At 34.9% G+C, this 16,658-nt stretch overlaps 2 protein-coding genes across 2 annotated transcripts in view; both read left to right on the forward strand.

The window, feature by feature from the left end:
* The window catches only part of LOC140053089 (uncharacterized), a 32,245-nt gene extending 30,987 nt beyond the window's left edge, over positions 1 to 1,258 (forward strand). The window contains exon 13 of the mRNA XM_072098471.1: positions 76 to 1,258. Within this exon, the coding sequence (XP_071954572.1) occupies positions 76 to 131 (56 nt within the window). The 3' untranslated portion in view covers positions 132 to 1,258. The remainder of the gene's footprint in view (positions 1 to 75) is intronic.
* A 685-nt stretch (positions 1,259 to 1,943) lies between these two features.
* LOC140053105 (dynein beta chain, ciliary-like) overlaps positions 1,944 to 16,658 on the forward strand; it is a 33,917-nt gene continuing 19,202 nt past the window's right edge. The window contains exons 1-25 of the mRNA XM_072098472.1: positions 1,944 to 2,636; positions 2,767 to 2,960; positions 3,104 to 3,293; positions 3,508 to 3,607; positions 3,826 to 4,037; positions 4,711 to 4,944; positions 5,254 to 5,421; positions 5,898 to 6,014; positions 6,132 to 6,400; positions 8,283 to 8,351; positions 8,481 to 9,108; positions 9,824 to 10,153; positions 10,543 to 10,797; positions 11,113 to 11,282; positions 11,491 to 11,830; positions 12,056 to 12,142; positions 12,310 to 12,711; positions 13,150 to 13,395; positions 13,772 to 13,996; positions 14,137 to 14,228; positions 14,442 to 14,568; positions 14,893 to 15,045; positions 15,419 to 15,652; positions 16,063 to 16,355; positions 16,475 to 16,631. Coding sequence (XP_071954573.1) covers positions 2,289 to 2,636; positions 2,767 to 2,960; positions 3,104 to 3,293; positions 3,508 to 3,607; positions 3,826 to 4,037; positions 4,711 to 4,944; positions 5,254 to 5,421; positions 5,898 to 6,014; positions 6,132 to 6,400; positions 8,283 to 8,351; positions 8,481 to 9,108; positions 9,824 to 10,153; positions 10,543 to 10,797; positions 11,113 to 11,282; positions 11,491 to 11,830; positions 12,056 to 12,142; positions 12,310 to 12,711; positions 13,150 to 13,395; positions 13,772 to 13,996; positions 14,137 to 14,228; positions 14,442 to 14,568; positions 14,893 to 15,045; positions 15,419 to 15,652; positions 16,063 to 16,355; positions 16,475 to 16,631 — 5,640 coding nt within the window. The 5' untranslated portion in view covers positions 1,944 to 2,288. The remainder of the gene's footprint in view (positions 2,637 to 2,766; positions 2,961 to 3,103; positions 3,294 to 3,507; positions 3,608 to 3,825; positions 4,038 to 4,710; positions 4,945 to 5,253; positions 5,422 to 5,897; positions 6,015 to 6,131; positions 6,401 to 8,282; positions 8,352 to 8,480; positions 9,109 to 9,823; positions 10,154 to 10,542; positions 10,798 to 11,112; positions 11,283 to 11,490; positions 11,831 to 12,055; positions 12,143 to 12,309; positions 12,712 to 13,149; positions 13,396 to 13,771; positions 13,997 to 14,136; positions 14,229 to 14,441; positions 14,569 to 14,892; positions 15,046 to 15,418; positions 15,653 to 16,062; positions 16,356 to 16,474; positions 16,632 to 16,658) is intronic.

The following is a 16,658-nucleotide window of genomic DNA, read 5'->3' on the forward strand; positions in this document are numbered from 1 at the left end:
AATATCTTTGTTTGGATTTAAATTAAATTTATTATTAAACCTAATTTATATTAAATTTTTTGTTTTGTTTGGTAGGATATGATGCAAGGGATGATAAGAAAGGAAAGGCACCGGCAAGATCTACACCATGATGCAAGGGATGATAAGAATGGAAAGGCACCGACAGGATCTACACCAATGTGATGAGTGCTTGTAAAATGTCATCGTATTTTGTTTAATATACTGTACTACATTGCAGGGTTTCTTTATTCAATTAAAAATATTCTTTCTATATTTTGTTAGTTTTCCTAACAATTTGGTATACTGTAAATGGTGCTAAACCAAGAATTACTTCTGTCCTTATATGGACAAGATGTGACATATGTCCTTATATGTACAAGTTGTGACACATGTCCTTATTTGGAAAAGATATGACATATGTCCTTATATGGAGAAGAAGTGACTTATATTCTTACATTGACATGATGTGATGTATGTCTGGGTATTGGTCAAATACAGTATGGCCAATCATGAAGGTCATTATTCAATACATTATTTCTGTTAATTGTATTTCAAAGAATGACAGAATGTTATGGATAAAAAATATTAAAATCTAGACTGTGTTGTTGAATACAATAATATGCATGTGTATCCATAGCAATATTAATATAGAGTATATTGCTTTTTTGAAAAAACGTTCATGTCCAACTTTTTAAACAAATATGAAAGAATAAGATACTATGTAGGCCTGCTCTTTGCTATTGTATGATCAGTTACTTTACTTAAGCCCTGTCTACACTATCAAACTAGTTTGACAAAACAAGTGTGATGTACCCAAATATGTTAGTGATATACCCAAATATGTTAGTGATATACCAAATATGTCACTGATATGACATCATCATGGCCATATATGGGCACATCACATTTTTTTGTCACATAAAGTTTGATAGTGTAGACAGAGCTTTAGGTCTACTGTATGTCTCATATTTGGACTTGGCACAATCCTACCATTGTATGGGTGTTGCTTGCTTACAGTTTACAGTAGGCCTATTACTTTTCCAAAGGTACAATGCGAATAACAAAAAAAAACGGAACAAAACAATATTACTGAAGATGGCATGAATTTTTTTTAACTTTTTGATATGGTGCTGTATATGTACTACTGTATAATATACCTTAACAATTATTGTTATCAATACATTTTGTCTTTTTTTCTATTATAACGTATATTGAGTAAGCCTTGATAATATAAATAAAAACATTTATACAGAACAGAACATTATTTTTACTTGTGAATTTCTTTAACATACTTCAAGTTTCACCAGTCATGAGTCATAGACAACTCATGATTCGATATCAACCTTTTCAGTGATGTCATATATCTTGCGACCAATCCCCTTCCACGTTTTGGAGGCTATACTAGCCCTTGGGAAGATGTTGCATACTGGTGTTTATAAACCATTTGATGTGCCAAAGACTTTTTTTTAAAGCCACCAGTTAGAAAGATTTTACTTGTCTGTCATTTTCCAAAAATGATCCTGTTATTCTTGAATATGAAACACAAAATGTATTTGAATTCATATTATTTATTTTACCTACTGTACCTCTGAACACATTTACTTTACTTTTGGACTTGTTTTATGTTTAGAATTTTAAAGCCTGATGCCTACCGTACCTATCAGTTAGTGCTGTAGTGTAATTTTTCTTATGAGCTTTTTAAAATATATTTTAATGACATAAAATTACCTAAAATTTTTTGTTGTTTTTGTTTTTTTCTTTTATTGAACTAACATTTTTCTTTGGTGTTAAAATAAAACCAGGTAAAAATTTGGTAAAAAAATAACCAGATGAATCGCAACCAACATACAAAAATACAATAGCGCCCTCTCTAATTCAATCACTTATCGATCGAAGCCTAGCAACAGTTTCCATGTAGAAACGCTACACAATACGGCCATTTTGAAAGGAGAGAGCAGACGATCTGAAACTCCGACAAGTGTCAAACAGAAAAGAATTTATTTATGCCATCTTAGAGGGTACCAAAATCAAAGAAGAGTATAGATGGCTAATGCTTTAACTAAGACTGTTCTAAGGACCCTTGCCAAATGATTTCAGTAAAGTTATATTTACTTTTTATAGTTGAATTGTTTATGGTTGTCTGCAACTTGCCATTCGCTCTCACGATAATTGATTGAGTTGAAGAGCGCGCGAGAAACAGAGCAGGGTAGTCTCTAGTAGGCTAGTTTCTAGGGCCTAGCAAAGATAGGCCTATAACACTATTTGTATTAAACTTTACTTAAGCAATTATGGCAGACTCTGGTGATGCACGGTTAGACTTTATTGCAGAATATATTTTAAAATGTTATAAACTGAAACCAGACAAATGGGCAAAATGTATCGGTGTGGAAGAACAGAAAATTCTGATGATGGAATTCTTGGAAAAGGCAGAACACCAACAACTCATTATCACAATGAACTCTGCGGGATTACTGACACCAGCCTATGAATTTCCAGCAGCATTAAAACAAACCAAAGCAATATATTTTATCAAGAAAGGGAAAGAAAATGTTTCGAAAGATAACATTTCCAATTCTCTTGTTTATGGAGACCTTTCGTATTCACCTTTGGAACAACTTTCAGCACTTGTTGATGAGGTACGTTCAAATAATATATTAAAAAAGTTTTTAATGTTACCAATAATATTACATTTAAAAAAAATGTTTTCAACAACGTTACATTTTTAATAATAATAAATGCTTCTTAAATTAATTTTTATTTTACTAGGTTTTGGTTCCCTTACTATCAAATCCACGGAACCATGATTCGTGGCCGAATGTTGTCTCGCAAGACGTCCTGAGACATGTACACAATCTCAAAAGTAATGTTTACGTGGTTGCAGGTCAAGTTAAAGGCAAGACACTGCTGCCGTTACCTGTAGGCTCCGAGAAAGTTGAGGCCAATTCAGAAGCTGAAGAGAAGTAAATTATCAGTATTTTTTATGTTTTATTCTATTTATTCCATAGCATTACAATCTACTAATGCTATGTACACAAAATATAAAACATTTTTTTTAATAGTAATTTAAAACTATTTAGTTAATTTCTACCACTTTATCTTCCAGGAGTGAATCAATTGATCGTGGCTTAGTCCACTCTATTGAATCTGTCATTATCGACTGGACTCACCAGATAAGAGATGTCTTAAAACGAGACTCAGCACAGCCACTTCTTGAAGGATTCAATCCTGGACCTCATGTCGAAGTTCAATTCTGGAAAGCAAAATGTGAAAATCTAGATTGCATCTTCCAACAGGTTTGCTACTTTTTTATTGCTTTCAAAGGTCAAAGTTTAGAAATTATTCTAGGCCATCTTGAAGTTGAAATAATAATTGAAAAATAATGAGATGTCGAACACAGTCACAGTCTCAAAATAATATTCACCATTTTGTCAGTGATTGAAGCACCTTCTTTTTTCCCCATTAATTAAAACTATTATATATCACAATTATTTGCCTATAATATTTCAGCTTAGAGATCCAAAAGTCCGCAAAATGAAAGAACTTCTGGAAAGGACAAACAGTAGTTACTTGCCTACTTTCAAAAACATTGAACGAGATGTAGAAGCTGGTGAGTATCCATTCGTTTCAAAACTAACAAAATATAGAAGGTTAGATTTTTAAATATGCTTTTTTCAAATATTTGAAAATGCATCATGAACCTAAAAAGATTAAACAGATTATATATTTTTTCCTGATATACACACACTATATTTAGAAATTAGAGTGGTCTCTGGGCATTCTCATTTATATATCATAATCAAACTTGTATTCATTTAAATTGTAAAGCATTGACGGAAGCTCAAGACATCACAACACATCTGAAGCCATTACTGCGCCACATTGACGGCTTTGAAGAGGTGGACTTTCCAGAACTTCCAGAAAGATTGCCGGCTCTTATGCACACCATATGCCTGATCTGGAGTCACTCTGAATACTACAACACACCTCCCAGGATCATTGTTCTCTTCCAAGAACTCTGCAATTCACTTATTAATCAGGTGAGCTGGGAATTATCTTGACAAATTTTGTTTAAGGGCGTTGTGGAAGGAAGGGAGCCTGCTTGGAAAACATAATAAAAAAGTTATGTATTTGTCAATTGTATGACCAACTATACAACCCCTGGGAAAGGTGCGCCATAGATGCGTCATTTACAAATAATTATTGACGCACGAGTGCGAAAAAAAACCCCTAGATGGTACATCACATCAATGAACAATGAATGAATGAATGAACAACACTGTCCGTCACTTTTCCACCCACCATATCATGAACAACATAGTCATTGTGCATCAAAATGGGTGCGTCATGGTCACCTAAAGGTAAGTCAATTTTTTGACACAGCGGTAAGTCATGGTGTTCATATGGTGACGCACATTGGACAAATGACTCACCTCTCCCAGGGGTAGTGTAGTGGATCATGAAATTTACATTAAGCTAGTGTTGGAATTGTGTCACAGAAATATATGAGCTGTGGCCTAGCTTTTGGACAGTGTGGACAAAAACTGAAAGATAGGAAGCAAAATATTAAAATCAAAAGAGATTTCCTAGTTTGTATCCTAGCTTGAACAAGTATGAGAAGCAATGTGAATAATGGTGGGGAAAAGAATACAAAATGCCCATAACTCTTAAATAATGTGTTGGGTTTTTAAAAGTAATCATTCTCTTCAACAGTGCCGCAACTACCTGGATCCTGGTGAGATCTTTAAGATGGAAGCAGAAGAAGCTCTTGAGAAGACTCGATCTGCTGTCAGTGTCTTGAGATGCTTCCGTGACCTTTATGAAGAACATCGCAATAAGCTGAAGGACTACTTTAAGGATGGCAAGGAACCAAGATTGTGGGAGTTTGCATCAAATATGGTGTTCACACGTATGGATGCGTTCATCGATAGACTTGACACACTTCAGGTAAAAACATTACTGTACTGTACAATAACCCTTAACATTTTTATGAGCCTAGGCAGTGTTGTTTATTGACAATGCCAGAGCTAGGATTTGAACCTACACCCTGGGATTGCTAAGCAAGCATGTTAACCACCAGTGCCAATACTGTAATGCAAACGTTTGTATTAAGCTCTGTCTACACTATCAAACTTTATGTTGAATCAAATGTGATGTGCCCATATATGGACATGATGATGTCATATCACTACCATATTTAAGCATACCAGTACCATATTTGAGCACATCACACTTTTTGATTGTAATTGCTTACAGAAACTTTTTGAGACAACAGTTGAATTCAGCAAACTTGAAAAGACTGAGATGGGTGGAATGAAAGGAAAGATGCTGGGAAGCATGGTGGAGAAAGTACATGAGGAATTCCAGGAGTATGTGAAAGTATTCGCAGAGCGACCATATGATGGCCTAGACCCACATTGTCAGGTAATAAGAATCATGTCTTTGTTGCTATTGTATCATTTTCTTCCTAATCACTATCATATCATTATCATCACTATCAATACAGGAATGAATGCACTCCGCACAGCATTTATTGTCAAATATATAACAATATTTATAACTTGTAAAAAAAAAATATAAATATAAAAAAAGCATAAAAAAACACGATAATAAAAAAAGCATCAAAATATTCAAAAGCATACAGGCAAAACAGAAAATCCTATAAAAATTGCCATGAAGTCTACAATGAGACACAGTTTATCATTATACTAATTTTATCTAGATATTTAGCTGTTATATAGAGTTATGGAGTTCGGAATAAATGACTTTCTATATCTACCAGTTCAGGTGTAAAGGGATCTAATATGGACTAATGAGGATAGAAATTTGTATTTCAAAAATATGGGATGCGACTACCACTAATTAGGTATTTTCTAATTAATTATTTTGGGGTTTTCCAGGAATTTGTTGATGATTACAGTATCTTTGAAAACCAAGTTTATGATTTGGATCGAAGACTGGGATCAATCCTTTGCCAAGGCTTTGATGACTGTTCTGGATTGGAGTCTACTTTCAAGGTATGTTTGGATGGTTTTCCTGGATTAGAGTCTATTTTGTGTTTATGATATTTTTATTTAAAGATATGTTTTGATATCTTTTTTTGTGAAATAATTTATTATATATTGTTTGTATAGATGCTTGACTGCTATGGTCCCATTCTGGATCGACCTGTCATCTGTGAAGACTTTGAGCACAAGTATCCCATAATCCTAAAGATGTACAACGAAGAATTAGACAAGTCAAAGGTCATCTACGATAACCAAATGAGGTCGTGTGAGACATCGGAGAACAAGCCACCACTACATAAGAACCTGCCAGAAGTAGCTGGTGCATTGAAGTGGGCGAAAGAACTGAGAATGAGACTTGAGAAACCAATGGCTAGCTTCAAACACATAGAACACCCGTAAGTATGAATAAATGGTATTCAAGTATTTATGTTAGCATGCAAGCCTACTCCCACGATTTTTTTTTCATACTGTACATAATTGTTATTCTAGATATAGAAAAGTGTGTCGTGCCTTTTAAAAAAAAATTGTTTGTCCTTTATTTTGTTTATGTAAATATTGTTTTACAATAGTATCTAATTTTCATTACAATGTTTAGTAATAATCATTAGGCACAATAAGAAAGAGAGATAGAAATGAGAAGAAATTACAGAAAATGTGTGTATCAAGCATTACATATTCCTTTATCCTATTATAAATTGTAAAAAAGAGATTCCACTTTCTCAAAATTTGAAATTACAAATGCTATGTATCAATTTTCCGTTATGTATGTTCCTGACTCACTACATCCGCAACAGATCTGGTTTAAGAAGGTAAAATTAAGCAAAATTTGTTTAATAGTTTCTTTTTTTTCACAATGTTGTAATTTTAATACTTCTTTTCAACCACCTTAACAATATTACAGTTTATAACATTTTTGTTTTTCTTTAATTTAACAAGTTTTATTTTTTCAATTTAATTGGTTTAATTTTTTTTTTATTTGCATCTGTGGTTTGGTTAAAATAAAATAATTGTTATAATAATATAGAAAAACACTGTATAGCCTTTGATTTTAGTTATACTGTAGTTTACTACATGGATTGGTTCAATACTTGCCCATTTTCTACATTCCCATTTGTACCACTTGCCCATTTTCTACATTCTCATTTGTACCACTTGCCCATTTTCTACATTCCCATTTGTACCACTTGCCCATTTTCTACATTCCTATTTGTACCACTTGCCCATTTTCTACATTCCCATTTGTACCACTTGCCCATTTTCTACATTCCCATTTGTACCACTTGCCCATTTTCTACATTCCCATTTGTACCACTTGCCCATTTTCTACATTCCCATTTGTACCACTTGCCCATTTTCTACATTCCCATTTGTACCACTTGCCCATTTTGTACATTCCCATTTGTACCACTTGCCCATTTTGTACATTCACATTTGTACCACTTGCCCATTTTGTACATTCCCATTTGTACCACTTGCCCATTTTCTACATTCCCATTTGTACCACTTGCCCATTTTCTACATTCCTATTTGTACCACTTGCCCATTTTCTACATTCCCATTTGTACCACTTGCCCATTTTCTACATTCCCATTTTGTACAATCAATCTTGGCTATGCAATTTCTGATTTGAGTATTCTAACGATAATGTGTAGGCAAGTAAATATACAACTGTTACTAGCCCAGTGGATTACTGTAGCAAAATATAAAATTCCTAGTCTGTTCTGATAAATAAACAGTATCACTTTTTTGGTTTTAAATGTTACTAAAATGTTTTTATAATCATGTTTTATGTTAAAATGTTTTTATTTATACACTTACACTTATAATATGTAATACAGGAAAATTGTCCTGAAAAATTGAATGTACCTGTAATGTTCAATGTAACCACATAACAGACATTTTGTTCATGCTCATTTGCATATTTAAATTGGTAATTTCCTAAGCTATTACAGCAATAAGCACTTAGATTTGTGAGTATGAGTGGACATAAAACAACTTTATTTTTGAAATTGTAAAGTAATTTATAAACCTATGTGGCTTTTACTTAGTGGTACAATAAAACATAGCATAAAACAACAGCATAAAAAAATCACTTTGTTTATTTATGCTATATTTTTCCAGTACTGACCTAGCAACTCCTGTACTATAAAAAAGTACTATTTAACGATCGTTGAATAGTGCGTACTATTGCACGCCATGTGACCCACATTCGTCCAATCAAATGACAGGAATTTATATAGGTGTTATATAATATCAGTATAATTTTCTTTTTCATAGAGTTATGCAAACAGAAGATGCTGCAACAATATTTAACAAGTATGAAGAAATGATGGAACTTTTAGGAAAGTAAGTGTTAAAATGTGTTTGTATCTCTGATCAAAGCTGATCCTACTAAACTCCACATCAGTGCTATACCAGATAAAAATAGTCTTAAGAATGTGGCCTTGAACAATGTTTATATTGTTAATTTCTCAGGTATGAAGTAAAAGTTTATGAGAGCTGGACAGCAGACGTTGATGATGTATGCTCTGTAAATCTCAACCAACCATTAGTTGTACGCAACAAAGAAACAAACTTAATTTCAGTGAACTTTGACCCTAAACTTGTTGCTGTTCTTCGCGAAGTAAAATATCTTACAATTCGCGAGGAAGAAAAGATTCCAGATAGTGCTGCGGTTATCTACGCCAAACACGAGACACTTCGCCAATACAATGCAAACCTAGACTTGACGGTGCAATGGTATAATAAAGTTAGGGAAACTGTGCTGGAAGTAGAATTTCCTCTTATTGAAAGTCAGCTTGCCGAAATTGACACTCAACTCGAGAAGGCTGAAAACTCGTTGAACTGGAACCAAGAAGAAGTGTGGGAGTACATCCAGAAGACTAGAGATCATGTACAAGATTTAGAGAAGAGGGTGCAGAAATCAAAAGACAATATTGAAAGTATTAAAAAGATCATGGAGGAATGGAGTAAAGTGGCGTTGTTTGAAAGAAAAGAGAATAAAACAGATTCTTTATTATCATTAGAAGATAGAGAGTCTAAGATCACTAAGAGATACAATGAGATTACTGTTGCTGGAGAGAAGATTCATGCCCTGGTCAAGGTAAGATTTGTTACTGATGAAAGTGTAATTTAAGTTTGTTTTGTCGTTAGTCAGACTAAAATGACATGAGTTTTGTCTTTTAATAGTAATAATAATTGTCTTTAATTGTATAGCGCTTAACCAAATAGATTTTCTCTAAAGCGCTACGACCACAAGGCTCGAACTAGAAGAATCATAGTGACACCTTTGAATATAGGCATTTGTGCCTTATTTTGTTATGCTCCACCGACAAATACATCACCTCATTGTCAACTTCATCACAGGTTACATAATGCAATAAAGTGAATAAATTGAATATCCCATACCCACCAACCTACCAAAAAGGTCTCAACTTGAATCAAGACCACCATAATACAATAAAGTGAATAAATTAAATTATAAATTGAATATCCCATACCCACCAACCTACCATTGAATATCCCATACCCACCAACCTACCATTGAATATCCCATACCCACCAACCTACTGTACCATTGAATATCCCATACCCACCAACCTACCATTGAATATCCCATACCCACCAACCTTCCATTGAATATCCCATACCCACCAACCTACCATTGAATATCCCATACCCACCAACCTACCATTGAATGTCCCATACCCACCAACCTACCAAAAAGGTCTCAACTTTTTTAAAGCCAATAAAATCAACAAGGTTTTTTTTCTTATTACCAGTTTTAAGTCTTACATGTAAAATATCTTTTTTATTAGGAAAATCTTGATCTGTTCAAAGCTGATGCATCATCAGACATTTGGAAGGCATACGTTGATTTCCTCGATGACATGGTAGTAGACGGCTTCTTCAACTGCATCCACTGTAGTCTGAACTTCCTTCTGGAAAACACCAACACCAAGAGTCTGGCACCACTCTTTGAAGCACGCCTTGAGCTGCAGGTCCCAGACATGGTCTTCCAGCCATCGCTGGATTATGGCATCGCTGATGGCTTCTATGATCTTGTAGAGATGCTTGTCAGTGATATCTACAAGATGGCATCTCTTGTCAAGAGATTGGCAGAGCATAGTGGTTCTGAACATTACCAGGTCTGTATCAAAAGAATTTTTTTCTCAATTTTAAACTTTGTTTTGTCAATTTCTCAATCAATCAATTTCTATTTATTCAACTCATAAACAAACAAAACGCATAACAAAAAAAAGAGTAAAACAAATTTTTAAAAGATAAAAGGGACCTCCAAGAAACCCTAAATGGCTTATGATAGGAAGGCCCACTAAAAACTAGTTACATTAACATACTGTAAATATATAAAATAAATAGATGAATATTGTTAAGGAATCCAATTGCCATCTCAAATATGAAATAATGTTATTTACATAGATAAATAGAATGGCACAATGCAAAATATTTTGCTTCTTCCTAATTGCTTTTATGATCTCTTGTATTCTTATTAAACTTTGGTCCTTTTGATTTGCAGACTGATTTGGAAGACATGATGGAACTGTCAGACATGCGTCAAGAGATGATGGACAGGGTGCAGACAATCATGAACAAAGCTCAAGAATACCGCAATTCCTTTGACAGCTACGCATATCTGTGGGTTGACGACCGGCAAGAATTCATGCGTCAGTTCCTCCTTTACAATCATGTACTCACCACAGAAGAGATTGAAGCACACGCTGAAGATGGCGTTCCAGAATGCCCGCCAACTTTAGAACAATTCAAGGAACAGGTATTTTAAATTTTGTTTAATCCTTTAGTTGAATTTTTTTCCGTTTAACAGACCTTATGGGTATTTAAGTGAAGTAAAGCTATTGTGTGCTCCCTTCCATCATCCATATCTTGTAGGTAATATTTCAAAGAGGTTTAAAACCTTTTTAACATTAGAAATCTTAGGAAATTGCTTATAATAAGCTAATAGATTACAATCCCCTAATGCCAACTGCCCCAAATGTTTGATTGTAATTTCTGTATCTGTGGCCTTTTGGACTTGACAACTTTAGACAATCTTACAATTATTTAACCTTAATTGCTGTACTTTATTTAGGTTGATACATATGAGAAGATCTATGGGGAGGTAGATGAGATTGTACCGGTACAGACGTTTGATTGTTGGTTCCGAGTTGATGCCAAACCTTTCAAGCAAGCTCTACTTAACATCGTCAAGAGATGGAGCTTTATGTTTAAACAACATCTCATTGATCATGTCACAAACAGGTAAAATTAATTGCAATTTTTTTAGATTTAATCCTTTAAATTACATTTAGATTACTACTTGTGCTTCTTATACAATTTCTCTATTTCATTTCTCTTAAAATTGGACACTGTTGGAGTGACCCACAATATTTGTTTTTTTATAACTATAACACGATTCTGGTTTTGGTCGTAACAGCTAACAACTAATAATTCACTTATCTCAATCTAGCCTGGCTGCCCTTCAAGAGTTTATCAAAGTAGCTGATAGCGGATTAACTAAACCAGTAGAAGAAGGAGACTACGATGGCTTAGTAAGTGTAATGGGTCATCTACTAGCGGTCAAAGAACGACAATCATCCACCGACGAGATGTTTGAGCCTCTCAAGCAGACAATTGAACTACTGAAGACCTATGATCAAGAGATGCCAGATGAGGTTCACCAGCAGCTGCAGGAATTGCCAGAACAGTGGAATAACAGTAAAAAGATTGCCATCACAGTCAAGCAGCATGTGGCTCCGTTGCAGGCCAACGAGGTCGCCATTATCAGACGTAAATGCACGTCATTCGATGTAAGAGTTTTTGAAGTCTTATTTTTTGTAAAGGAACTAACTCCTTATGTGAGGTTTTGCATATAGCAGTGCTACCTAAGTTCAAGATTAAGAATACTTAACATGCAAACTCCTCGCACATAATTGTTATTGCCTGTATTCCAACACATGACTATTACTATTCCTGCTTAAGATATTTCCTTTAAATTTTGTCATCAAAGTGCAATATTTTACCTCTATTTACAGGTCAAACAACATGAATTCAGAGAGAGGTTTAGAAAAGAAGCTCCATTTAGGTTTTCTTTTGAAGAACCATACCCAGCTCTCGATAATGTAAGTATTTGTTTACCTATCTACATTTTAACAATTTATAAAACTGATACTATAGTAGTATTTAGTTGATCAGAGAAAGTTATATTTTTTAGAATACTGTATGTCAATAAATTACAGTAAAAATTCATCTTTTGTTGATTAAAATGTTTGCAAATTTAATTTTCTAGTGCCATTATGAAATATTTGAGATGGAAACTCAAATGGCATCATTACAAGCATCTGCTAGTCTGTTTGAGGTCAACGTACCAGACTACAGACAACTGAAGGTCTGCAGAAAAGAAGTGTGCATGCTGAAGACTCTCTGGGATATGATCATTCTAGTACGTTCCAGTATCGATGACTGGAAGACAACTCTTTGGCAGGAGATCAACGTTGAACAGATGGAAATGGACTGCAAGAAGTTTGCTAAAGACATCAGGAGTCTTGACAAAGAGATGCGTGCATGGGACGCGTATGGTGGTCTTGATTCAACCGTCAAAAACATGTTGACGTCACTACGTGCTGTCAGTGAGTTGCAAAATCCTGCTATCAGGGAACGTCATTGGCAACAGCTGATGCACGCAACTAAGGTAGTTTTTCTTTGCAATTATTTTACCTTTAAATCTCATTTCGTATAATTGCTCCTATCCCTATCTCTGTGCCACCAGTGCAATTCATCCATTTTCTTTGCTCAGGCACCAGAGATCTGGAACCAATTTCCTCATTCCATCCCCTTTTCAATTCAAATCTCTCCTGAAAACTCACCTTTTTCAATAGTTATTCTTTTCAATAGTTATTCTTTTCATGTTGTGCTGTGAGACTCGTAAAATGTGCTTTATAAATTTTCGATATTATTATTAGTTCAGAGGTTTTTTTAGGCAGGTTCAACTCGAATGTTGTTTTTATACCAGCTTCATTCGCTGTCCAATCCCAGATGTTGTTTCTAATAGGCTCATTATCTTCCAGTAACAAATATTCTGGCGTTGCCTTCGTTGTTTTCATGTATGAATTAATCTTTATGTATATAGGTAAGATTCCTGATGGATGAGTCCACCACGCTTGCAGATCTACTGGCCCTGAATCTGCATAACTTTGAAGACGAGGTCCGCAACATTGTGGACAAAGCTGTCAAAGAAATGAGCATGGAGAAGGTTCTTAAAGAACTTGATGTCACTTGGACTCAAATGGAGTTTGAGTATGAAAAACATCCAAGAACTGGTATACCAAATCTGAAGTCCAGTGAAGAGTTGATTGAAACCCTTGAAGATAACCAAGTAAGTACTTATGTTACATCTTTTCCATTTAAGTCTTTAATTAGTACAATATATTACAAAGCTCAAAGCTGTTTGCACATTTCTGTAGATGAACAAACTCAGGTTGAAATATAGAGTCATAATGGCTTGCCTCAATTTCTCTGGAGTTTATATTTATAAAATAGTTTGTCCATCCTGTAATTGGCAAGATACTCATTTTTATATGCGTATGAAATAATATAAATACGTTGTTAGTGGACCTACTATATGGCTATTTGTACAACACATTCAATGCTGTAAATGGAAAGCCTTTGGATAGACCAAAATTTCTAACTTCACAGACAATTTCCTAAACCATTTGGCTACATACACATCTTACAATCACTTCATACTTCAGGTACAACTTCAAAACTTGATGACGTCCAAGTACATTGCTCACTTCTTGGAAGAAGTCTCCACCTGGCAGAAAAAGCTCTCCACAGCAGACTCTGTCATCAGCATCTGGTTTGAAGTGCAGAGAACATGGTCACATCTGGAGAGTATCTTCATTGGTTCTGAAGATATTCGTAACCAGTTGCCAGAGGATTCCAAGCGTTTTGATGGTATTGATACTGATGTGAAGGTAACTCTCTTTTTTAGTCTCTTGCAATCATTTAATTTTATTCTTTTTTAATCTGCTTTTCTTTGTTTAGTTTTCTGTTTAGCTTTTACCAATGTTTTACCTAATCTTTTCTGTCACATTTCAATCTTTTAATTATACAGGAACTTATGTTTGATGTTGAGAAAACACCAAATGTAGTAGAAGCAACAAATAAACCAGGCCTGTTTGACAAACTGGAGGATATCCAGTCAAGGTAAGATACATATTGTTACAGTCTGTGGTGAGGGTGTAAAAGAAAACAAAAGAAAATGAAGAATGCATTTCTGTCTGGTTCCACAATTGCTAGAGTATAAGAAATAACATCAAAGATAGTGCTTGTAATAGTGATTGTGTAAAAAAAGGAGGCAATGAAAATGACAATTTTTATTTATTATTATGATGTTAATATACCTGACATTTTTTTCAGATTATCATTGTGTGAAAAGGCTTTAGCTGAATATCTTGAAACCAAACGACTAGCGTTTCCACGTTTCTACTTCGTATCATCTGCTGATCTTTTGGATATTCTCTCAAACGGAAACAATCCATCTACTGTAAGTGCTATTTCCTTTTGTTTTTAGGATAGACAGTACCCAAAGTCACTCCTTGATGTCATTGTAAGCTAATTTCCCAATTCACCTGCACTCTTTTTACCCAATAGAAATGTCTGGTACTTGGATTGCTAAGTGAAGCCAAACTTTATCAAAAAAATGTGATGTGCCCATACTGTATATATAGACATGATGATGTCATATCACTACCATATTTAAGCATCATTACCATATTTGGGCACATATTTGTCAAACTAGTTTGATAGTGTAGACAGGGCTTAAGAATGTCATACTCATATTATACTAAGCTACATTGTTTAATTTTAGGTTCAACGTCACTTGTCCAAACTGTTTGACAACATGGCTAAGCTGAAGTTTGAGCAAGATGATGAGGGCAACGACACCAAGACTGCTCTTGGAATGTACAGTAAGGAAGGTGAATACGCAGAATTCACTCAACCATGCGAGTGTACTGGTCAGGTAAGTGAAAATAAAATCTGTAATAACATACACTATTGCTATCGATAATAAGCTTTTGTTTGCGACGACCGAACTAGGTCAGGTCAATCAATCAAAACTGTGTCAAGGTGGAGAGTGAGAAACATTTCCCAATATCCCTGCATGCGATTAATGTATTAACACCACATAGTTGGATTGTCGGTCGACGTAAACCAAAAGCCTCCTATTATTTATCTCAGACACCAGATGCTCAATATGAATTTTACTTAACAAAGTTGGTGTGTTCAGACCCAGAACCCTGAATTTAAAAAGTCTGATCTTCAGCCCAAAGTATTCAAGGTGCTGTTTGTTCATTTTTTACATTTTTGGCTCATAAATTAAAATACTTTTTTAGGTTGAAGCATGGTTGAACAAACTTCAAGACGCGATGCGTCAGACGGTTCGTTTAACATTCAATGAGGCCGTTGTAGCGTATGAAGAGAAGCCAAGAGAGTACTGGCTGTATGATTATGCAGCGCAGGTTGCACTGGCTACCACACAGATCTGGTGGACAACAGAAGTTGGAATTGCATTTGGCAGGCTGGAAGAAGGTCATGAAAATGCTCTTAAGGAATACAATAAGAAACAGGTGATGTAGCAGTGTAATTATAGTTATGAATACTTATAACATGCCGTAAATAAGAGTCCTTGTTGTGTGTTTTTGTTGGTTTTATTTTGTATTTACAATAACCATTGAGAGAACATACCAGGATACGCATACTGCTGAAACAGCTTTTTCCAATGGAGTCCTATTAACAAGCAAAATAACTATTGCAAGAACAGCATTGAAATTTGTGTCTTTTATGCATACATAACCGACAGCGTAATGTCCTATCTGAAGGATGAAGCAATAAATGTGAAGTATTTCAGCTGATGACATAGATGAGAGGAAGGTGTCTAACTTACACACATACCTGATCATTGTCATTGTATCTTCGTATAATTATGAAAGGTTTTTACCAATCAAATTATTAATATTATATTTGTATGACTTTTTAGGTTACACAACTCAACACTTTGATCACGATGTTGATCGGCAATCTGACACCAGGTGACCGCCAAAAGATCATGACCATCTGTACCATCGACGTGCACGCACGTGATGTGGTTGCAAAACTGATTGCAATGAAGATCGATAGCGCTCAAGCGTTCCAGTGGCTCAGTCAGTTACGTCATCGATGGGATGATGAACGTAAGCAGTGTTATGCTAACATCTGTGACGCTCAATTTAGGTACTCGTATGAGTATCTCGGGAACACCGCTAGGCTTGTTATCACTCCACTAACTGATAGGTACGTTTTATAGTTCGTTATTCAACACAAAGAGAGTATTGCATATGATTGTGTAGTCTTTGGAGGAATCACTGCATTTTTAAAAAACGAGATGGCTAATAGTAATTTTTTTATTGCAGGTGCTATATTACCCTCACCCAATCGCTGCATTTAACAATGAGTGGTGCTCCAGCTGGTCCTGCTGGAACCGGTAAAACAGAAACAACCAAAGATTTAGGTCGGGCACTTGGAATCATGGTCTATGTATTCAACTGCTCTGAACAAATGGACTATAAGGTAAAGTCTACACTATCAAACTTCACT

Source organism: Antedon mediterranea, chromosome 1 (genome assembly GCF_964355755.1).
Source record: "Antedon mediterranea chromosome 1, ecAntMedi1.1, whole genome shotgun sequence".
Taxonomy (NCBI): domain Eukaryota; kingdom Metazoa; phylum Echinodermata; class Crinoidea; order Comatulida; family Antedonidae; genus Antedon; species Antedon mediterranea.